The sequence below is a fragment of the Engystomops pustulosus genome, chromosome 6 (genome assembly GCF_040894005.1).
Source record: "Engystomops pustulosus chromosome 6, aEngPut4.maternal, whole genome shotgun sequence".
NCBI classification, from domain to species: Eukaryota; Metazoa; Chordata; class Amphibia; order Anura; family Leptodactylidae; genus Engystomops; species Engystomops pustulosus.
The window spans coordinates 51214334-51239691 of record NC_092416.1 but is presented as its reverse complement, the minus strand read 5'-3'; the positions used below and the strand labels follow the sequence as shown (position 1 = coordinate 51239691).

The window sequence follows — 25358 nt, the reverse complement described above, 5'->3', positions numbered from 1 at the left end:
AATAGCTGGAATATCTTTCATATATCTTCGGATATCTTGTTATTATATAGGATCCCATTGGTGTATTAAGCCCAGTGCAGTCCCCTTGGGTCCCTACTATGGATCTGTATATACTTTGGGTTTTTGAGTACCGTTAGTTTTCTTTAAAAGCAATACATCTAGTGGAAAACAATATGGCATCTGATGACACAAGAGAATGAAATACAACCTCCATATTGTTTTGGGATCTAAATACGGACAGTCTATCTTTGGGATAGGACATCAATATCCAGTCAGTGGGGGTAATCTAGCATCTGGTAAAAAGTCACTTTTTCATTTCAGATTTTCCCATTCCTTCCCAACCCAATTTAGCATTTTATTACTCGTGCAAAAATGCTAGACGGCAGCCATTTTTCATCTAGTAAAACAATCTGCAGAAGTCATATCATCTTCATTTTCTAAAGCTCTTGAATTCTATTTAGCTAAATGCAGAGATACAGTTTCATGGCGTGAACCTTCAGCATTTGTCAAGGATATAGCTTGATCCCTAATCTCGTTGAATACTGAGCGTAATTGCTTATTGCATTCATTCTGTATTCCATTTTCAAGGACGCTTCGTAATTTCATACAAAGAGCTCAGAGAAAATCTCTCACCTTCTCCGCTAAATTCACTCAATATCATTAAGGCGGAGGCTGAAGACTTTGAGCTATCTCCTTGTATTGTAAATTATTTCTATTTTTAGCAGATTGTTGCTTAGGGAGACTCCCTAAAATAACCTAAACACCAACAGTTAAGGGTAATAGGCTAGGCCTCATGCCACTATAGGCCTGGTGTTATATGTAATATAAATTTCATATTGTAAATATCTTCCTAGACTGAATAAGGGACATTCTAAGCCATTTACCTTACCTGAGCAGGTAAGTGTCCCCTGAGACACTTGAGATTGGGAGACACATTCATACACTATTGCAAACAGTAGTGGGCATCTGCGCTGTCACTGTGATGTCACCCCTAAGCCTCGGTATTCAGAGTCCGTCTGTAACAGACTTTGCCAAAACTGAACTGGAACACTGGAGATGGTAAATGCCATATAGCTAATATTTTCTAAACCCTGACAACCCCATTTACTCTACACACAATTCGATAAATTGAAAGAGATTGTAAAACAAGAGTCTTTCCCATTACTCCAATTTACATGAGCTGCAATACTAAACACAACCTGTGGAGACTGGGGGGGGGGGGGGGGGGTTAAGGAGATAGAGCACCTGTCAGTTTAATTTGGAAGTGCTGGAAGTTCTGAACTGAGATAAAAATAGTTTTTTTTCTTGCTTTTCGAACCTGGACTGAAATAATATAGGGCAGTGATGGAGAACCTTTTAGAGACAGAGTGCCCAAACTACAATCAAGACTCACTTATTTATCGCAAAGTGCCAGCACAGAAATTTAATATGTGATTTATACTTCCTGCTCTGTCACATCTTTCATTCATATCAGCACCCTGGGGACACCAATAAAGCAGAAAATAGAAGACATTTGGATGATCCTGCAAGGTCCCAAAAACAGGAAGAATTGTCAGGGCTGGAGCATGAGCTACAATAATCCAGATCCGTCCACACCTTCCCACTCCTCCAGTAGTCCCAGGTAGCCCTGTCACTTTAAAATAGCTCTGTGCACAGCAAGTCCTGGGCTGTCTGGGACTGCAGGAAGATACCTGGAGTCATCTCTGGTGATGGCCTGAGTGCCCACAAAAAGGGCTCCGAGTGCCACCTCTGGCACCAGTGCCATAGGTTCGCCACCACTGATATAGGGTGATTTGGGATAAATACTAAACTATGAGTGATTTTGTGTCCCAAATCGTCCTGATTAGTTTCCTAAAACATCTCTTTTAAATTGAGGAACTTTGCATGGACTAGTATCCTGTCCTGTCACCTACCTGGTTGGATGTGAATCTTCCGGCACAGGTTTCTCCCCTCTCCATTCTTATAAATAGGCATAACACAGATCTTGTTTGTAGTTCCATCTGCCAAGTCTGTTACATATACGCTGTGAGTCTGTGGAGCTACACTGATGAGCGAGGAGCGGCCTGCTTGTCTTCTGCACCGTACATGGTAACCCTGTACTTCTCCATCTGCAGATCCCCATGTGGCCTTGACGCTGTTGGAGCCCTGGTCTCTAAAGTGCAGATACTTTACACTTGTGTCATCTAAGAAAAGGAGCACATTTTACGTGTATCGCTTCATATACAAGACCTTTACAACTATCCAGAGACCGATGGTCGTGTGGATAATACCCAAATATTACCATACTTTTTTCCAGACTAATTTTGGAAACTAATTAAAACATATTAAAAGCGGTATAAATTTGGCTTGTACAGACAATTTTACTTCTTTATAATAAGTCCACTGAAGGCTTTTCTCCTCCCTTCATCAGAGTACTGTACACCTGCTGATAGCACCCTGTGCACAGTGCCCACTGGACGGGTTCTTTCTGCAGCAGCTGTGGTCACATCACCTTCCTTTGACCCGATGGATGGTCTGGGGCTTGTGGGGTCTGCTACTGCATGGTCTGGGTCCTGCGGCACTCGCTGCTGCATGGTCTGGGGGCTTGTGTGGCTGCCACTGCCCGGTCTGGGCACCTGCAGCATCCCTGCCGCATGGTCTGGGGCCCTGTGGGGTCAGCCACTGCCTGGTCTGGGGGCCTGCGACATCCGCTGCTGCATAATCTGGGGACCTGTGTGGTCAGACACTGCCTGGTCTGGGGGCCTGAGGCATCGGCTGCTGCATGGTCTGGGAGCCTGTGGGGTCTGCCACTGCCTGATCTGGGGTCCTGCGCCATCCACTGCCGCATGGTCTGGGGCCCTGTGGGGTCAGCCACTGCCTGGTCTGGGGGCCTGCGACATCCGCTGCTGCATAATCTGGGGACCTGTGTGGTCAGACACTGCCTGGTCTGGGGGCCTGAGGCATCAGCTGCTGCATGGTCTGGGAGCCTGTGGGGTCTGCCACTGCCTGATCTGGAGTCCTGCGCCATCCACTGCTGCATGGTCTGGGGGCCTGTGGGGTCTGCCACTGCCTGATCTGGGGTCCTGCGCCATCCACTGCTGCATGGTCTGGGGGCCTGTGAGGTCTGCCACTGCCCAGCCTGGTCTTAGGGGCTTGTGGGGTCTGCCACTGTCTGGTCTCTGGGCCTGTGGCGTGGAGTATTTATATTACTGAAAATTTCATACTCCTACTCGGCTAAAATACTCCTCAAAAAAATGCTGAGAAGAGTATTTTTACTCTCCTGGAAAAAATTTTCTGAGACCTCTGGGGAGTTGTCATTTGGAGTGCATGTAGAAATAGAGCCTTTGAGAAAATCTGTTTTTGTCAATTTCACCCCATTTGGAATTTATCTACAGCTTCCCAGTCCATTCCATGGGATATTAAAGGAAACCTACCACTTGAAGTGGCAGGTTTCTGATGGAAATACCGGGCACCAGCCCAGGATGAGCTGGTGCCGGAGCTTATTTTTGTTAGTGTTTTAAACCGCGGTATCGCGGTTTAAAACACTTTTTAAACTTTATAGCCGGCGCAGGGAGGTACGCGCATGGTAAGCGCCGAGCGCGTACCTCCCTGCGCCGGCTATAAAGTTTAAAAAGTGTTTTAAACCGCGATACCGTGGTTTAAAACACTAACAAAAATAAGCTCCGGCACCAGCTCAGCCTGAGCTGGTGCTCGTTGTTTTCTTCTGAAACCTGCCACTTCAAGTGGTAGGTTTCCTTTAAATAAATAAACTAGGAAGTTCATTTTGTCCCTCAGAAAACAAGCCTTCATACAGATCTATACATGGAAAAATAAAAAAGTATGGTTTTTGAAAGGAGGGGAGGAAAAACTGGAAACATTCGCAACAAGGGGTTAATTTTAGCTAAGGAGTGGAATATTTAAGGACTACAGGATCACGCACTAAACAGGGGTCGTAGTCTGTAACCAACTCTAACAGAAAATGCACCTGACAGTTTATTGTTCCCTGTATAAGGTTGTGATAAAATTCCTAGCATACTACATCCATCCATAATACAGTCACTTACTATGTTCGGTGCAGGCGATGGCAGACAAGGCCTTTTCTCCACCAGATTTAAAGATGGCAGTCACTGTAACCAGGTACGTTGTATTGGATTTCAAGTTTTCCAGGACAGTGCTATTCACCCTGCTATCCACCTGCAAGGTTCGGACGATATCGCCGGAGATGGGTCCGTACTGAATTTCATATCCAGCAACGCTATCAAAACTGGGACCCCAACTTACCCGGAAACTATGTGCGCTGGGGTCAGAAATTAGGATGTGGGATGGAGAAAGTTCTTCTGTAACGAAAAATCTAATTGTGAATTATGTATCCAAATTTCCTTTTCTTATAGCAGACTTGTTTTGTGTTGTGCTACTTACCCTCAAGTGTTGAGACCTCGATGCTCTGTGGTGGAACATTTTGGATATTAGCCTCAGAGGACACTGTAGCCCGATATTCAGTATTTGGGCTTAAATTACTAAAGATCATATTTATCTGGTCGTGGGGCAAAGTCTTCCTAAGTTTCAACCTTGGATTTGATACTAATACAAACTCTACTATGTAGGGTCCTTTGTCTCCTGGCATCCTTGACCAGGCCAGCTGGAGACTTGATGTTGTGATATCGCGGGCATATAGAGCCCTCTTCAGGTCTGGTTCTGCGGAGGTAAGCAGGCAGGATGAGATTTCCTCTGATTTTGGTGACCTATTTTGTACTTTTTGGTTTAATTACTTGGGTACACTGTCATACTAGTTACCAACTCCTGTATCGTCAATACAGAGTCGGCTCCAGGTTTCAATAAGCCCCTGGGCGACAGAGCCTCATTAGGCCCCTTTGCAATGAATTCACATGTCAGCATTAAAAATGAAAACTAAAACAGTCTTCTTTTCCCTAAAATATTCCTTAGTTTATCATCCCAAACAACCCCCTATTATTCTATATACAGCCCCTCATGGGTATTTTATATAAAGCCCCCCTTATATACAGCCTTATGTGCCCCCCCCCCAGCAGCTCTGGGCCCACTGCACCACTACTTTCATTTTTGAAAGGTGTTGCCCCCATATTGGACACTTTTGTATTATATTATTACAGCCGTTTTTTTAATCCACATGCTATTCTACATATTCACAGATGGCATAGTGACCCATTATTTTTATGGGCTTATTCAGACGTCCGTTTTTTTTTCACAAATCATATATCAGTGAGAAAAATAGCAGAACATACACAATTTGTATAACACTTGCAGACAACATTATTAGAAGTCAAAGCAAAAGGACGGTTAGATGTGATTTTTTTTCTCAATTTTTCATAGAGAACCCAATTATTCCAACCATTTTCCTTGCGGAAGTGAAAAAACGGTGGCAAATCGGACAGGAAGAAAATGGAAACTGACCCAACACATTTGACCCAACAGATTTTTTTCTTGTATGTAGTTCTTTTATAGGTCCTATAGGTTAAAATTTAGTTTTATTGAGTTTCAGCCAAAGACATGAACCCTGGGGTTACTACTTCTAGGACTCATTCAAATAAAGGACACAGGTCCTATGTCCCTTATGTAGATAAAGCAGCATTTATGGATGAGCACTAGAATTCTAGAAAGGACATTTTATCCCCTACCCGAGAGGCTAATAGTTTAGTTAGGTAAAACCTGGTGACAGGTTATCTTTAAGAGACCCAAAGTTGTTTTTCCAGGAAGCCAAAGCCAGTGCATGGGGTTTGGATATGTCTATGTACAGTGTTATGTCTATAAACTGAATAATTCAGAAGGTCAATGGGTGAAGACAATTATCCAGTTCCCGATATGGTGGCCAATGATAAGACATGCAAAGTTCCTAGGCATGACATACCTGGAAGGGTAGAAACCCTGATATACTGCTCCTGGTTATACTGCGCCTTGGAGTCAGGGATGAAGGTGACCTGGTAAATGGTATTTGGGCTTAGGTTGTGAAACATCATACTAGTCTGGTCCCCATATAAAACGTTCTGTATGGTTCTGCTTAAGTCCGTTAATGGTGCATATTCCAATACATAGCGCCCTGTGTCTCCCGGCAGTTTGAACCAGGCCAACTGGAAGCTTTCAGAAGTTCTGTCCAGAACATGCAGATTTCTTGCTTTAATTGGATCTGAAAAAATATAAAAAGACTGTTTTTAATGTCGCTGTTTCAATTATTTATTTTTTTTACTGAGCCATTGCTTTCAACGGGTGTTTTCACATTGGTATTCTTTTCACTGATCCGTTGTCCATGGAAAAAAATGTGGACAATAAAATTCTATGGGTCCGCAAAAAATAAACCTGATCACAGGTCAGTTTTTTATCACTGATTTGGCCTGGGGTTGTGTTTTCTAACCACTGTTAAACCTTCAGTGTTTTTCTTGCAGACGCACAGACAAAATGGGGACAACACACAATGGATGCGTAACACACACGCCAATGTGAATCTGCCCTTATATGGATCCTGAGTTAACACCAAGACTACACCTTAGAACTGCATTCACTTCTGCTGGTCTACTAGTGGATAATCTCATAATAAGGAGGCAGGCTATTAGAATACTGTATCAGATTGCTATGCTCTGTGCAGACACTGCGACAACAAGGAATTCTGGGAGATTTCAGCCAACAGAATTGTGAATGCAGCTCTGGATTATGTTACAGCATGTGATAGCCCCGCGAATATATATACCCCCCTTCCTGACTGTTTTTGGCCTTTTTTGACCCACACGCCACTTTGGGCGTGTTGAAGTGGAGTGCAGGCGGGGAGCAGGGAGGGTGGGGCGAGGCATGAATGGCCGTCCCGCCAGATTTACTATAGTCTCCACCAGAAAATCAGTGGGGACTATAGCAAAAACCTCTCTCGGTGCCTCTTAGTGAATACAGGAGCAGGACTGCCAGCAGGGGGAATTTTAAGTCTGACATCCTATACGCCAATCTTAATGAATTCCCCCCATAGTACGTAGCCTGATTAAACATTATTGTAAAGAATATCACAAAAAAACTATCAGTCAAAATATAGCAATAAACTTACCTATAAGAGTGGAGACCTGAATAGTTCCATAGCGGACACCAGATTCATGGAAAAGGGAGATCTGATAGGTGGTATTGGAGGGCAGGTTACTGAACATCATACTGCTCACATCACCAGATAAAATCTTCTGTAGTTTTCCACCTGGATCCGATAGTAAGGAGTATTCCACAATATAATTGCCCTGGTCTTCAGGAACCCTGGACCATGTTAGCAGAAAACTTGTGGCTGTGATATTAGTGGCCTGGAAATTTCTTTGCCAAACAAGTTCTGGAGACAAGATGGAGCCATTATTTTATACATTTCAGTAAAAACTATAGTTTGTGTCAAGATATTTAACCATAGATCTTGGTTGCAATGAAAAAAATGATCTATAACATTGGTCAGTCATATGAAGGACAATGGGGCACATTTACTAAGGGCTTTGCGCCGGTTTTCTGATGGACTATGCACATTCTTCTAGGTGGAAACTGCTTGCACAGGTATTTATGAAGTGTCTGCACCACAAAAGTGTCGCGTGCAACCATTTTGTGATGCAGCTGCGCTAGCCTTCATGCGACACAAATTAGGGGGGGTTCTAGTGCTCAGTCGCACCGAGCACTGTATTTAATATGCTAAGTCTGTTGCACGCCCTATGTTGAAGTTGCACAAAAAAGTTGGTGAACTCTGTTGGGCCAGTGCAGGGAAGCAACAGGTTCATGATTTCTGGCACACGTTCTTAATGAATCGGTCGCACCGAGCATTATAAGCGAGAAGGACACTTCTAGTGCAGTTTCCAACTTTCTTAGTAAATGTGCCCCAATAAATTTTGCGGATCAAAGACTATCTCCATGGAGTCTTAGGTTGGTTGAGGGCTGGAGGTGCGCAAATCTGATTGTGGCGATTTCTGGGTCAATTCTGGTCTTCTTTAATTTGTTACATGACTGCCGTACCATTGGAAAACTACCCGTTGATCCACTATGGTGGCTTTCAGGATGGCAGCCATGTCCTGGACGATAAGCAGTTTGCAGCTATAGGAACGTGCAAAGTCTACCAGAAAACTGGCACACGGCCCTTAGTAAATGTGCCCCATTTTACATTTATGTTTCACATCTACTCTCTATAGACTGTGTTTTTGCAGATCCCTTTAGGTTAGGTAACAAAGAAGTAAATATAACAAATGGCCATTGCTAACCAGTGATTGTGATGCTTCCACTAGAGGCTCCTGTGTACATTTGGTCATCTTTCGGTTAGTAGAACATGCACCTAAAGGTGTAAGTGACACCCTACACTGTATCAATTGGGCCGACTTATAAATACATTTTTGCTCTTTTTAGCAGCAACACCTGCAACAAGAAGGGGGCAGCATCAGGGGCGCTGTTATCTGCTACAAAGCAGGACCAGCAATTAAAAACAGTGGCCCACATTTATCAAAACTAATGCAACCTGAACTATGTGCATTATTTCTGTGGTGTGTGAAGTGTGCACCATTTAAATGTGGCCCAGTGTCTTTTTCTACCTGATGTCAACATTGGTGTCAGATGCAGCATGGAAAATAATCTGACACATTACTATTGGATGAGTTCACCTCAGGCCGCAGAGAGTTCACCCCTGCTAGTACACCCACCTGATAGAGTGGAAACCGTGATGACTTCAGGTGGCGCATAATCTTCAGGGATCAATGTGACCTTATAGGTGGTATTAGACCTTAGACCGCTCACAACCACACTAGTCTCATCAGCTTGGACAATCTTCTGTTGTATACTCCCTGGATGAGAAATTGGCACATACTCCAAAATATAACGCCCTTCATCTCCAGGCAGCCGTGACCAGGTTAAGACAAATCCAGAACTTGTGATGTCCCGAGCATGAAAATTCCTTGTGAGTATAAGTTCTATAGGGATAGACATTGGCACAAAATACTGCATAAAATTTCACAGGATAATTTGGTAAAGACCAAAAATGTAAACATTTTACATATGAACCTTTTCAGAAGGGGAATAAAACATACACTTATCTTCAACTCTTTTCGGGAAGTTGCTTCTTCTTTACAAGTTACAAGTGACAATACAATACAATAACGCTTTATTGATCCCTTAGGAAATTGAAAAAAGTTGAAAAAAAAGTTGTCTCAAGACAATATTTTAGATGTAAGACGGCATCTAGGCCCTTCATGAAGCTCTGGGCTGTGACCACCTCCTGAGCTCGGCTATTCCACAGATTCACAGACTCAGTTCTTACAGTAAAGAAGCCCTGTCGCCCCTGAAGATTAAACTTTTTTTTCTCCAGATACAAACAGTGCCCCCTTGACTTTTGATGTGATCTAAACTGGAACAATTTTCCACCTTATTTTTTGTATGGACCATTCATTTAAATTAATTGTGTCCCCTCTTAATTGTCACTTTTCCAGAAGAAATAAATTGGATTGTTTTAATCTTTCCTCATAACCCCTTATCATTTATGTGGCTCTTTATTGTACCCTCTCCAGCTCCAGGGTATCCTTGTTATGGACTAGTGCCCAGAACTGAACAGCCTATTCCAGGTGAGGCCAAACCAATGGCCTGTACAGTGGTAATATTGTATATACCTCTTTCAATATAAGACAGGATCCTGGTGGCTTTAGAGACAGCCGATTGACATTGTGATGTTATGTAATTTATTATCTACTAGTCACCCAGGTCCTTTCCCCCATGGACATATGTTGCATGTGGATTATTAGCCCCCAGGTGCATAACCTTACATTTATCCACATTGAACCTCATTTGCCAAGTGGACAACCAAACATTCAGTTTGTCCAAGTCACCCTGCAGCCTATAAACATCCTCCATAGACTGTATTACACTACACAGCTTGGTGTCATCTGCAAAAATAGACCCAGTGCTATTAATTCCTACCTCTATATCATTAATAAATATATTAAATAGTAGTGGGACTAGCACAGAACCCTGAGGTACACCACTTATAACTGGTGACCATTCCGAGTAGGAATCATTGACCACAACTCTTTGGACAGTTTTCAATCCTTTTGAGTGAAGAGCCCATCTGCAGACCTTCTATGACACCATGTATATGTATATGTGACATTAGTGGTGACCCTTCCATTAGGTCAATTTCGTTGATCAATTTTGCAAAAAAATTTGGATGTTTGGGAGTTATATGTGTATTTATGAGAGTGTACACAGAAACACGGTGTCTCACCTGGAGTGGTGGTGATGGTTATAGTCTGCAGCTGGATGTCCTGCATATTGGATTCTGGAATAAAGGTGATCTGATAAGTAGTGTTGGGTCTTAGCTTTCCAATGACTGCCATGCTTTCATCATACAATGACATCTTTGATGTCACATGTGGTTGAGAGGCTGCTGCATAATTCACTGTGTAATGTCCTGTATCTCCTTCTAACTTGGACCAGGTTAATATAAGACTTCTTGAGGTGATATCGTGGACCTGTAGATTTCTTGCTTGGATCATGTCTGTAATAGAAGAAGATACAGCTTAGCATAGGCAGCTTTTTCTTTAGCTAGGTCCCCTGATCTGGAGATGGTATCAGTCTTCCATTTCTTACAGTGAACAAACCAGTTATTATAATAGAAGACCACCCTCCATAGTACCCGCACCCTATATACAGGATATATATCCAGGTGAGGGATTCTTCGTCATAGTTGCCGCATACATCTATGGAATATAACAGGCATCCTACCTGGTAAAGTGTGGACCGGAAGTGTCTGTGATTGTGAGACCTCCAGTTTGGATTCAGGGATAAATGTCACCTGGTAGCTGGTGTTTGGTGTTAACCCACTGACCACCACACTAGTCTGGTCTCCATATAATGTCTTCCTTGTCTTTCTCCTGGGATAAGATTGTAAAGCGTAATCCAGAAAGTAACGCCCTGCATCACCGATTAACTTTGACCAGGTGGCATTAAAACTAGTGGATGTAATATCCAGGATCTGGAAATTTCTTGCTTGGATATAATCTGTAAAACAGGAATAGGAATAGAGAGATCAGTATGGTATATTATTATAGTAATGATTACCTGGTCATTCAGATTGCATCAGACATGCTATTCCATGAGCTACAGAACCAGAGATGCAGACAATTAAAGAAAGGGGAGAATTGGATTTTCATCTGCAGCTTGCTCTTCCAACTATGTGGCTCATTTACTAAGGGCTCCGCGGCCGCACTTTCGTCGGGTTTCCCGAATATTTCTGTTCGGATTTGGGGGGGAAGTGGCCGGCTTTCATGCGACAGAAATCAGGGGCGTGGCCGTCGGAGAACCTGACGGATTCCGAAAAACCGTGGAATTTAAAAAAGAAATGTGTCACAAGATCAAGCACTTACATGCACCGGGAAGAAGCAGGTGAACTCCGGCGGACTTCGGCGCAGCAGTGAAACCTACTGGATATCAGGCGCACGACCTTAGTGAATCCTGGCAAAACCCGAATCCACGTCGGACAATACACCGCGGGATCGCGACAGGGCTGGGTAAGTAAATGAGCCCCTATGTCTTTATTGGCTGTATCTCTAGTTCTGTAGCTCTCAGAACTACAAACCAAATGCAATCTGAAAGATGAGATTCTTATCTATAATTTGATGGTTTGTTTCTTGTAGCAATACAACTGAAGATAGGTGCATCTAAAGTGAAAATCTTCCTGCAGTCTCTAAACGTGACTTATCTCAGGCAAAATATGACTCTTTTCTGCTTATTTTCACATGACTTTGCATGAGATAGATAAATGGGTGAGATTTCACATAACTGGAAATTTAGAAAGGACATTTCATACCCTACCTAAGGGAGCTGGTAGCTTAATGCGGTAAAATCTGGTGACAAAGTCCCTTAAAGTCAATTATGCTATAGCCAAATGATAGAGCTTACCTGGGAGTGTAGACACTTGGATGGTTTCTGGTTGAATATTTGGGTCATTAGAATCAGGTATGAGTGTGACTTGGTAGGTGGTGTTTGGAATTAAAGCACCAAGGATGATACTAGTCTCTTCCACTGATGTCGTCTTCTGTAACTTTCTCCTTGGGTCAGACAGTGGCCAATACTCCACAACATACACCCCTGTATCTCCAGATAACCTCGACCAAGTCAACAAGAAGCTTGTGGATGCTACATCCTGGAACTCCAAATTCCTTTCTTCCTTCGCTTCTGAAATCGGAAAATGGATCTAGTAAATTAGTCATTTAGTGATTCTAAGTAAATGAAGAGCTAACACAAGTTTTCTAAACAAAACAATCCCTGTCCATGTGTCCTATAAGGTTATGTCCATATATTCAGGTATTCAGATGCATCCCTCAATGTTGTTTTCTCAAACATTATGGTACACACCTAGTTTTGGCTTCAAAAACTGAATACCTGATTGTGTGGACACACCCTGAAGAAGACAGACTGACCCCACTATATTAGTATCAGGTCATATTACATTATTCTGAGCATTTTTCAAAATGTTTACAATATTTTACCTGGAAAAGTAGACACTTGTATGGTTTGAGGATGGAAATATTCAATATTAGACTCAGGGTAGAGTGTGACCTTATAAGTTGTATCTTCAGTTAATCCTGTAACTTCAAAGCTTGTTTGATCCCCATGTAGAGTGTGCTGTAACTTCTTCCCTGGATCAGCCAATGGTGCATATTCCAAAACGTAATGTCCTATATCTTTGGACAATAATCTTGGCCATGTCAACAGGAAACTTGTTGTTGTAATATTTACTGCGTGTAGTCTCTTTGCTTGAATCAATTCTGAAATAAAAAAAAAATTGTATAAAATAAGTTAAAGTAAAATGTTTACATGTTTAAATTGCAACACTGAAAGCTGCAGTACTCCAATATATCCACAAGATGGCAGCATTGACTCTAGTCAAAATGTTCTCCATTTTTTGCTACCTGAGGGGACTTTGTTAAGTTTTTCTAAAAAAAAATAATAATCACATTTCTCCCAAATCTTGGAAATTCAATATATGGAACATCATTAGCTTAGGTTCAGGGAATAAAACTACTTAAAGCGCATTCAAATGGAAAAAAATATTTTGTTTATTAAGAATATTAAAAAAATAATAAAAAAAGCCTGGAGCTTTTACATTTAATATGATTTAGTGCAACTTATTCTGAATCTGTCTATTCTACTATTACATACACCCGTTCATGTTGTTATGGACCTACTTATATTACAGAATCTTAGGATCCTGTGCAGAGATGGTGAGAAGGTAGTTATATGTAAGGACATTAGAGTCCAGTGTACAACAAATTACTCTGGTGTTTCATGAAACATTTAAAGAAAGAAAAAAAAAATTATATGATTGTAGACTTTTAGACTTTTTGTTGTTTTTGTAGTGACTTTTTATTTTCATTTTTAAATCCATTAATAAAACTATAATATTGAAATAATTTACCTGCAGACACTGTGATGCTGGGCTGACTACCATAACCTTGTACGAGCTAAAATATTATGTCATAACACTTAATGTTTGTTACATTCAAAGCACCTAATCTCAGGTACATTAAAGGGGTTGTCCACTTTCAGCAAATATTGTTATTTATATTGTTTGTGTAAGGAAAAGTTATACAATTTTCCAATATACGTTCTGTATCAGTTCCTCATGGTTTCTAGATCTCTGCTTGCTTTGCGTCTATAGAAAGCTACTAAGTTTACTTCCAGTGGATATAATGGGGCAGATTTACTTACCTGGTCCATTCGCGATCCAGCGGCGCGTTCTCTGTGGTGGATTCGGGTCTTCTGGCGATTCAGTAAGGCAGTTCCTCCGACGTTCACCAGGTGTCGCTGCTGCGCTGAAGTGCGCCGAGGTCCGCCGGAGTTCACGATCTGTTGCTGGGTGCAGGTAAGCATGTGTCCAGTGACACTCTTTTTATAAAAAGCGGCGGTTTTTCAGAATCTGTCGGGTTTCCGTATGGCCACACCCCCGGTTTCCATTGCGTGTATGCAGGCGCCGATGCGCCACAATCCGATCGTGTGCGCCAAAAACCCGGGGCAATTCAAGGAAAATCGGCGCAAATTGGAAATATTCGGGTAAAACCGCGGGCCCTTAGTAAATGACCCCCACTCTGTCCATGATGATATGATGGACAAGGTGCATGGGCCGTTAGTATCAAACAGCTCCTATTCCTCTCAGTGATAATAAAAGGCTTGTGCACCTGCATGGCCATCATAACCCCATGGACAGATTATAGCTACTTGAAGTAAATAGAGAATCTTTCCATAGAATGACAGCAAGCATAGTTCTAGAAAACCATGAGGAATTGATACAGAAAGTATATTGAAAAATTGTATAACTTTTCATTACACAAATAATATAAATTATTTACTGAAACTGGCCAACCCCTTTAATGTTTGTGTTAACATACTAATTGGTTTTTGGTTATTTGTACTTACCTTATACCCTGGTTATTTGGTGTTTTCAATTCTCTTGTTATCAAGGTGTACCAGCCAGTGAAGCTGCAGCACAGAGTGTCTCTGGTAGAACCCTTTTGGCTCATTACCATAATTTAAAAAGTTGATTTTAGAAGGAAGAAGGCAATGGGTAATAAAGATTAGAAGATTACCACAGTCATGGTGCCTGGATCTATGAGTAAGTGTCCCTGGTTTATCATGATGGATTTTGATGGCAGCTTTTCGTTCTCTTCCTACTCAAGTCACATCCTTTGGCTAGGTGGTTGTTCAAATGAATAAGGTTAACATGCAATACTTAGCACAGCCACAATACAATATAAGGCACTGTGTTTGGTGAACAGTAAAGTCGAGATGGCAGTGCTTTTCCCAGTTGATGGATGTGTTGGGGTGTTAGGTCTTTACCAATCTGATAGTAAAAGTGTATTTAAATCCAGGACCTTATGGTAACAAAATTTTGTTACATTAGTAAAACCATTATAGCTGTACTGGAATCAGCAGGTGAGATCCTACATTTGCTGTGACTCAGGACTATCTGTATTTAGCAGGATCTGGACCCTGTCATAGACATATTAGTGTGAGCCAGCCTTATAATAATCTGCTATATATCTAGTAACCACAGGCGTGTCTCTGCATTACTCAGGTCCAAAGATAAAAATGGCTGCTGCGTCATAGCCAAGACTTGACACTAAGGATACAGCTATACATATAAATAGAAAAGGCGTAATACACAATAGTACAAGCAGTACTGCTGGTTTATCTTCTATCCTCCCATTAACACTGCGGGGGGAGAGTGCTTATTCCACTACAGAGATGATAAGTGGCCTAGGAGCAGGGATGTGGATTCAGGGCCACAGCCAAAATCTCACAGGTCCTGGTGCAACAGTTTTGTTTTGTCCCCAGACACAAATCCTCATTGCACCAGTTGTAGCCCATCTGTACCTTTCAGTAGCATCATGTCCGCCATCAATTAGAACTAGAGTCAGGGTTCACTACTAGAATCTTTAAACAAACCCCAAAATATATGTTTTGCCCCCTCTGTGTCTGGTACATTCCTCTATAACATTTTGTAGATATTAGTCACATCTGCAAAGATATTTATCTAAGCCTGGGTTCACATTTCGTTTTTTTTTGCCATATGTTGTATTGACACATCTGGCGGATTCCCAACATGTCTTTACAACGTATGGCACAGACGTATCTCAGGGTACTCCCAATGACTACTCCTCGGACCTGAATGAGGGTGAACAACAGCAGTAGACGGTTGCTGGCTGCTGCCGATATATGGGGTGTTTCCTCAGTGGTGTCACTGTACTTAGAGAATAATCCTGATGAGTACAACTGTGAAGGTAGAGCAGCACTGTGAAGGAGGGAACTAAGGTCCCAGAGTGGGGGCAAGCCTCCGCTGATCGTACTCAAGGTAAGCAAACGATTGCCAAAGGAAATAAAAGAGATGAGGCAGCACTTCTGGAAAAAGCTAGGTGCTTATTCACCCAATGTGGAAGATGCAACATTTCAGCCCCTCAATGGAGCTATTTTTAATAGCGTGCTTAAAATTAGCTCCATTGAGGGGCTGAAATGTTGCTTCTTCCACGTTGGGTGATTAAGCACCTAGCTTTTTCCAGGAGTGCTGCCTCATCTCTTTTATTTCCTGTATAATAATCCTTTATTTATATAGCGCGCACAGATTACGCAGCGCTGCACAGAGCTTGCCAAATCGGTCCCTGTCCCCAATTAGGCTCATAATGTAATCAACCTACCAGTATGGTTTGGAGTGTGGGAGGAAACCGGAGGACCTGGAGGAAACCCACGCAAATACGGAGAGAACATACAAATTCTTTGTAGATGTTGACCTGGATGGGTCTTGAACCCAGGACCCCAGAGCTGCAACTTATATGGAACTTTGCAAATTTAAAAGTTGTAGATACAGACCCTGACTGAAATTGCTGGATAGACATGCAGTGATAACAGTGCAGCTGCCTGTAGCTACCACAAGGGGGAGTGTACGAGCTCCATGCGCATTGTTTTACTGAATTGAATGGATGTACTAACTTAAAGGAAACCTACCACTTGTAGTGGCAGGTTTCCGATGGCAATACCGGGCACCAGCTCAGGGTGAGCTGGTGCCGGAGCTTATTTTAGTTAGTGTTTTAAACCGCGGTATCGCGGTTTAAAACACTTTTTAAACTTTATAGCCCGCGCAGGCAGGTATGCGCTCGGCGGTTACCGTGCGCGCGCCTATATAGGAAGTGAATGAGAGCCGCGCGCATGGTAAGCGCCGAGCGCGTACCTCGCTGCGCCGGCTATAAAGTTTAAAAAGTGTTTTAAACCGCGATACCGCGGTTTAAAACACTAACTAAAATAAGCTCCGGCACCAGCTCACCCTGAGCTGGTGCCCGGTATTTCCATCGGAAACCTGCCACTACAAGTGGTAGGTTTCCTTTAACTAAAAAAATTCAATGTGCAATAAATTCACTACAATATCTGCAAAATGTATACTTGCAAAATGTATACTTGCAAAATAAAAAAAAATATGTGTTTTAGACACTTATTACATGGGTGTGGGGGATAGCAGTGCAATCTAAAATTTGGACAAATATCTGTCACAAACTGAGCCAATCAGATACTACTGAGTACAAGACTACATATTTACATCAGATGTATCCTCCAGTGTCAGCCACTGTGATACATCTGGTAAATCGTGCAGTGTGAGGTGGTCAGAGTTGTACTGCCTTGGTGTTAAGGGTGTGCTCACATATTCTGTTGCAACGCAATGCAACTGGATTGGGGAGAGGCTTTTCCCGATTGCATCTGCCTTTCCTCTGCATTTTTTGTTTTGCTTGTAAACAATGCAAAATATGTGTGCTTGTTACCAATTTCCTGTATTTCTGAGGAAACACAGATTCGATCGGCACAAGCCTCTTCCCGTTCCGGTTGCATTGCATTTCAAAATGCATTGCAAGTAGAACGTGTGATGGCACCCTGAAGGACATCTACCATCAAAATCAATGAGGAAACTAAAATCCTGGCAGCTGCAGGGCGCTCCTTCCCTTCTGCATCTCGCTGTGCCCCCATAAAACAAGTAACGGCCACATGTGGGGGGTCTTTGTACTCAGGAGAAATTGCAGAACAAATTGTATGGTGGGTTTTCTCTTTTTATATTTTGGAAATGTGTAAATTTTAGGGCTAAATGAACGTATAAGGGAACAATATGACCATTCTAAATTTCACCGCCATTTTGATTCAATTACTATGAAGATCTCAAGGGGTTAACAATCTTCGTAAAAGCTGTTTCTGATAGCTTGAGGGGTGCAGATTTGAAAATGGGTTGGTTATATACGGGGGTTTTGATGCTAAATATGTAAAATTTCATTCAAAACTGTATTTATCCCCAAAATAGTCAATTCTGAAAATCCGGAAAAGCGATATTCTATTTGTAAGCCGCGTGACATCAAAATAAATTATCCAGACATTTCAGAAATTATGAAAATGTAAAGTAGACAAATGGGAAATGCTATTCTGCAAGTTATTTAGGTGGTAAATCTATCTGCCTGAAAACACAATGATTTAGAATTTCGAAAATGGCAAATTTTTCAAAAAATTTATCATATTTTCTTTTTTTTTGTAAATAAACGCAAAACTTATCTGCCAAAATTTACCACTAAAATGAAGTACAACATGTGGGGAAAAAACAATCTCAGAATCGTTTTGATAAGTAACAGTGTTCAAAAGTTATAACCATATAAAGCGAAGCAAGTCCGAATCCAAAAAATCGGGCTGAGCCTTAAGCTACAAAATGGTTGCGTCCTTAAGGGGTTAAAGAATGATGAAGATATGATTCAATAAAATACAGGTAATCCGCCATAATTGTGTAGTGATTGGCCTTTACACCGAGGCATTGCCACTCCCAGCTTTCTGAGACTTTCTACAATTGATTGATCCAACCTAATTTGGGCCTCTGGAAGCATCCAAAAAAAACAATAAAAAATATTTTATTTGTATCTATCTCTCTCTCTGGCTGTCTTTGACAGTGTTAATATGTGTCCGTCTGTCTCTGTCTCCAACTGACCATCTCTGTCTCTGGCCATGGGTTTCTCTTACGGTCTCTGTCTGTGTCAATCTGTCTCCGGCTGTCTCTGGCACTGACCGTCTCTGGCACTGACCATCTCTATCTGTCTCTGATATCTCTGTCTCTGGGTTTCTCTGTGTATCCCTGTCTCTGAATGATTGTCTCTGTCCCTGATTATCTCTGACAGTATCTGTCTGTCTCTAGTTGTCTCTGACTTTCTCAGACTCTCTCTGTCTGTCTCTGGTTTTTTCTATCTGTCTCTGACTGTGACTGTCTCTGACCGTCTCTGACTGTTACTTTGTCTATGGGGGGATTTATCTGAAGTGTCTTAGAGCAGAACTGTTCTAGTTGCCCATGGTAAACAATCAGAGTTCAAGTTTCATTTTCCCATAGCTGTTTATAAAATTACAGCTGATCTCTGATTGGTTTACGTGGGCAACTAGAACAGTTTTACGTCAGACATTTCTGATAAATCCCCCCTAGCTCTGTATCCTTATCCATCTTACCTCATACATAAGCGTCTTATACTCATCATTTATAGTAACCAATCAAAGCTCAGCGCTCATATCAATGACCTATGGCAGAATAGCAACCAATAACGGCTCGGCTTCCAACTGCCACAGCAGCAGCAGCAGACAATGGCTCCTGTATATGGTGGTTAATAAGGGGATTTTTGAAAGTGCAGGGTTAAAATATATGTCTCTAGACCTAGTCTATGATGTTCCCTTTCTTTCCCAGCAGTGTAATTTTTGCACTAAAAATAACTGATTCATAACAGAAGATACATTGAAGTCTATAGAGAATGAAATTACAGTTTTTTTTGGTTTCTGTTACTCTTTCCTAAAGTGTAACAGAATGCCCCAATGCAGGTGTGAACTGGGCCTAAAACATGTGAAACTGGTTGTAGTGAGGGCCTGGCTTATGTTGGATGGTGCTGTGTATGGTATCAACTCTGAAAGGGGTATTCCCATCTGGGCATTTACATACAATTTAATTAAGTTTCCATATGTAAATGTTTTTTCAATTGGATGTTATTAAAAAAAAATGTTCCTGTGTGAAGATAATTTCTCATAAATGTAGCAATGTTGTCCCTTATAAACGAGATGGCTTCACTTCACATTTTGGCAGCAGTGGCCAGTGCGCTATTGAGTCCTGTCTGACCCCCTGGATTCAGTGTTCATTACCAGAGGACGGCTGTGGGACATACAGTAACTCCCGGACATTTCATATACAAAACCTTTTGTTTCTTTGTGCAGAGGTGGTCGTATCCAAGGACACAGTCTTGTTTCTAAGGAGCCATATGACTACATTTAAGAGACATTGGAGGTCATTTACTAAGGGCCTGAATTGCGTTTTCCCGTCGGGTTACCCGAATATTACCATTTTCCGTCGATTTTCCCTGAATTGCCCTGGGTTTTTGGTGCACGTGAGCGGATTGTGGCGCATCGGTGCCAGCATGCATGAGCCGGAAATCAGGGGCGTGGTCGTAAGAAAACCCGACGGATTCGGAAAAAACGTTGCAGCAGTGACACCTGGTGGACATCGGGCGCACTACCTTAGTGAATGGCCGGAAGACCCGAATCCTCCACAGAGAACGCGCCGCTGGATCACGACAGGACCGGGTAAGTAAATCTGCCCCATTATCTTCACACAGGTAAATTTTTTTTAATAACATCTAACTGAACAAATGTTTATATATGGCAGATTAATGAAACTGAATGAGCATGCCCAGACGAGAATACCCCTTAAATGTCCAATAACCATCCAAAACATTGCTTAAATGTAATACCCATAAATCCAAAGGTCCAAATAACAATGGTACCACCATTAACTGCAAAAATAAGATCCTATAGAATGCCATTGTAGTACACAATGTTGCTCCAAAGTAATTATCACTATAGTAATACCAACCTACACTAACCACATTACAGCTCCATTTGTAAAGTAATCTAAAAAAGTTAGTATAATACAATTTCTTTATCATAATAAAGGTTAAACATTTAATTGCAACAATGAAATTTTAGGCAATCTGTGGTGCATCCTTCAGCAACAGTGGTTATTACTGAATAGAAGCACCCAATGTCACAGTATGGCCCCACCACTTATGATTGATTTATTCTGAGGAGGATCCACATACCAATGATTGAGTCCCGTAGCTCCTTTGTTATAATGCCCAGATCATCCTTGTCAACAAATTTTAGGTATTTCTCATCTGGTTCACTAGCTGCAGCAGATAACTCCCGGTAATTTCCTCGACCCGTTGTAGAAATAATAAATACTGAAACACCCATGTCCTTGAGAAGCTTCATTGGCGAAGAGATGTCATCAGTGGACAGTCCATCTGTCACCCACACCAAAACTTTTGGGACATCAACCCTAGAACCAAAGTCTTCTGTATATAGATTCTGCTTAACATAATCAATGGCTTTGCCTGTGTTTGTATCCCCCATACGTTGCTTTACGTTCTGGATGGCTTTGATGACATCTCTACTAGATGTGTGTTGGTTCAAGGAAAATTCCAGTGTAGGATTAGTGCTGATCTGAACAACGCTGGCTTGAACGTCCTGTGGACCAAACGTGAAAGGTTGGAGGAGATCTCCAATGAACTGTTTGACTTTAGCAAACTCATCATAGGTCACACTTCCAGAACTGTCCAATAGGAAGAAGAGGTCACCTTCTGAATCCGGGATGAAGCTGGGATGATCTGAAACAGAAAAAAATAAATACTAAAATGTTAAAATATTCAAACCTAAAGTAAACTTGGGAAATGGTCCATTTGGTATTATAGATGGCTTCATTTGGAGGACCATTGATCTTAACCCCATAACGACCAGCCCCTTTTTGGTTTTTGTATTTCCATTTTTTATTTCCCACCTTCAAAAATCTATAACTTTTTTATTTTTCCATGTAATGAGCTGAGTGAGGGCTTTCTGCATAACAAATTGCACTTTATACTGACGGTATTCAATATCCCATGCCGTGTACTGGGGAACTGGAAAAAAATTCCAAATGCAGTGAAATTGGTAAAAAATGTATTTGCGTCATTTTCTTGTGGGCTTGAACTTTACAGCTCTCACTTGTATTCCTATATTCTTTGTGTTGGAACGATCACAGGGATACTAAATTTTTATAGGTTTTATAATGTTTTCATACATTTATAAAAATGAAATCCTCCTGTATAAAAAAAACATTCTTTATCTTCTGGTGCTAATGACTTAGTTCCATACTTCAGTCCACGGAGCTGTGGGAGGGGTCATTTTTTGCAAGATGAGATGATGTTTTCACTGCTACATTTTTGAGGACTGTATGGACTGTATGATCACTTTTTATAAAAAATTTTATATCGTGCAAACTGGCGAAAAAAGTGGCATTTTTAACTTTGAGTGTTTTTTTTCCTTATGAGGGTAAGTGCCTGGAATAACACTTATTATATTTTGATAGATGGGACATTTTTGGGCGGGGTGATAACATGTTTATGATTTTTACGGTTAATTTATATTTATATCATAGTTTATAGTTTTTATATCCCTATTTATTTCATTTTGAACCATGAAGGGCAACACAAGTGTTGAGACCATATTACACCTTCGCAGCCTAGGTAGGTAACAAATGATCAGGATGAAAAGGATGATTTAGTGATACTTTGTCTTTCTTATACAGGTGGTCCCCTACTTAAGAACACCCGACTTACAGATGACCCCTAGGTACAAAGCGACCTCTGGATGTTGGTAATTTACTGTACTTTAGCCTTAGGCTATAATAAATAGCTATAACAGTTATTGCTAATTCTGGTTCTTATAACAATCCAACATTTTCAAAATCCAATTGTCACAGAGACCAAAAAAAATTGTCTGGAGCTACAATTATAAAATATACTGTTCTGACTTAAATACAAATTCAACTTAAGAACAAACCTACAGAATCTTATACGTACCGCGGGGACTGCCTGTACTGACTACATAGAGAGGCGCTAGGTGCAGTAGACCCTGTTCCTAGGTAACATCGGTATTTGAATTCCATAGATAACTCAGATTAGCCACGTGCACGTCTTTTGACAGACATCATTGTAGACAGAAATCTCAAGTTCTGTACCTTACCTCATCCTTCAGTAATTCTGTGCATAATAAAATGTCATGTACATAGGAAACAACTGCCCTTTGCCCTAAATAATTCCATATTCCATTACACATCTAACTTGGAGTATGTGGGGGAGGATCACTCTACTCTCAGATGAATGAAGTTGGCTCTTTACACCTGAGCAAAGTCCTCTCCTATATAAAAGCCTCTGAATATATTACACTTGAACCTTTTGTTGGCAAATAACAAGGTACAATTCATATTATTCTGCCACCAGCCACCACTTGAGACCAAGCTTCTTGGTAGAGGCAATATTACTGATGGAGAGGAGTATGGCACCAGGGTTTTATGCAGTCTGGAACTGTGGTGACACATTAATCTGATTGAGAGCTGTGTCACCAAATGGTCATGAAATGAGGACTTTTTGCAAAATAATTTGTATTCCTTTAGATTAATTGGAACAATTAAAGGACATCTACCACCAGGATGAAGGACTGCACATCTAGCATGCTGACATACTGGTGTGTGCCCCTCTGGCAGGATCTGCTCATTTTATATACCTAGTTTTTACAAAAATTATGCAAATGAGCCTGAAAAGCTCAAGGCCCCATAACTGTTAATTGAGATTGGAGCCCATTGGGTTAATTTGCATAATTTTTAAAGCATTTTTTGTAAAGACAAGGCACAACAAGCTAAAAGAAGAGTAGATCCTGCCAGGGGGACAAACACCAGCATTTAAGTGTGCTTGGTTTACACTCCTTCAGCAGGTTGGTAGATTTCCTTTAAATTAGAGTGCTCATTGGCCATAAATACAGGATTGCTCTTTTCAAGAAAGTCAAGGTTAGGAATCACTGCTATACTGTAATAAATCTCCTACATGTAACGGGTGCTCTTGTGACCCATATCGCAGGGTCGCGGGCTCACCCGTGCCTCTCTCACAGCGCTTACCTGTCCTGTCTCTGCTTCTGTCTCTGCTTCTGTCTCTGCTTCCTTGGGCGTGAGTGCATGTCCCCGACTCCTTGGGCGAGCACCATTATTAAGCTTGCTTCCCCCTGCACACCCTGCTGGATCTTTGTGCTATATGCATTGGAGAAAGCTTGTACTGTTGCCCTGTGCTTGTGTATTGACTTCCCGTTGTGACCCCCAGACCTGTTCCCGTTTACGCTCCCCTGCTGCCTGCCCTGACCTTCTGCTCTGCTTCTGCCCCTGAACCTTTGCAGTCTGTCTTGACCTCGTGCCTGTCCCCGACCACAAACCTGCCTTCCATTTCTATACCTCTCCTTGGTACCACGCCGCAGCAAATCTAACCTGCTTTGTGGCAGGCTCGGGTGAAGACCGGGTGCCACTTAGACTCTGGTCCCAGGTGTCGGCTTATGTCATCGTCTGTGGTGGTCCAGTGGGTCCACTACCCCTAGAGCCTGACACTACAGAATAGACTTTTGGGACCCTCTTTTGACAAGAAAGAGGTAATCCCTGGGGGAAAAAAGGCCCATCACACTGAAATTACTAGGGTGATTCCTAATATATTATGTTTGAAAATCTACACAATAATACTATATACTTGCATCCTGTACAAAGTCGGCATTGAGGGAAGGACCATATTTATGGGACAATGTTCAAGAGAGAATGTAGTATATTTAGATCATTGTCAACTTGAAAACCAGATCTACTGCATGAGAGGCACAAACATTAACAATGAGTCACAGGCTCCCCTGCTATCTATGGGAGAATATTTTGAGTTATTGTTAAAAGTGATAAATACAAATGAGCACATTTTATATAATCAAAAAAAGTCTAATGAATAAAATACTTATGTAAATATTTTAATGACTTATAATAAAAAGAAATTACAGCTCATTACAGTTTGGAATCATCTTTGATTATACCTTATTCTTTAAGCTTCACATACAGGCCCTTACTACAACCCACCGGCTCATCTCAAGAACATATCTTTCATCCAACCCTTCCTCAATCCAGAGTCTACAAAATTACTAGTTCATGCCCTTATCATCTCTCGCTTGGACTACTGAAACATTCTGCTCCGTGGTCTCCCAGCTAACTGCCTAACATCCCTCCAATTAATCGCCCCTCCTCTCTGCCAGACTCTCCACTGGATACTAATTATACAATGAATTCAGATTAAAATATTAACATTGACTTACAAAGCTGTCCATAACCTGTCCCCTCCATCTATCTATGAACTCATCAGCCAATACCGCCCCATACGTGATCTCCATTCCTCACAGGACCTTCAGCTTCAAACTTGTACAATAGTACAACCACTACTTTCTGGCTGTATAGGCTGTTATACTGTCTAAACCATTCGTCCCTTGCTTCCCCAGCACTAAAAATACAGCAGGAAGTGATCAGTGCACAAGTGCCGAGGAAGCAGGGGGGACAGCAAAAGAAGTCTGTCTCTCTCAGACGGTCATCCCTCAGGCTCATTAGCATAATTTTAAAAAGTTGATTTCAGTAACAAATATGGCCATGGATAACAAATATAATAAAATTACCATAGTCATGGTGCCTGGATCTATGAGTAGGTTCCAAGGTTTACCATGATGGATTTTGGTGGTACATTTCCTTTAAGGAGGTCATATTAGTTGTTGGGGCGGGAGTATTCATGAAATGGCTGATTTACATATGAACTGTAGTGAAAATAACTTTTTTTTTTAGTGTATTTTCATTTTCCGGGGGATACCCATTATAAAGTAGGGATTTTTGTTTTATGATGGTTTCCGCATGAGACACTGGAACGCTTTGTCACTTTAGCAGTTCACAGGGTTAATAA

The 25358-nt window shown here is 41.5% G+C and overlaps 1 protein-coding gene across 1 annotated transcript in view; it reads right to left on the bottom strand.

The window, feature by feature from the left end:
• Positions 1-25358, bottom strand: part of VWA1 (von Willebrand factor A domain containing 1) — a 56497-nt gene that overhangs the window by 3360 nt on the left and 27779 nt on the right. Inside the window, exons 3-13 of the mRNA XM_072156051.1 lie at positions 20628-21194; positions 12480-12758; positions 11890-12165; positions 10714-10989; positions 10214-10486; positions 8643-8909; positions 7040-7306; positions 5864-6139; positions 4399-4674; positions 4044-4316; positions 1914-2183 (exon numbers count right to left, since the gene is read on the bottom strand). Coding sequence (XP_072012152.1) covers positions 1914-2183; positions 4044-4316; positions 4399-4674; positions 5864-6139; positions 7040-7306; positions 8643-8909; positions 10214-10486; positions 10714-10989; positions 11890-12165; positions 12480-12758; positions 20628-21194 — 3300 coding nt within the window. The remainder of the gene's footprint in view (positions 1-1913; positions 2184-4043; positions 4317-4398; positions 4675-5863; positions 6140-7039; positions 7307-8642; positions 8910-10213; positions 10487-10713; positions 10990-11889; positions 12166-12479; positions 12759-20627; positions 21195-25358) is intronic.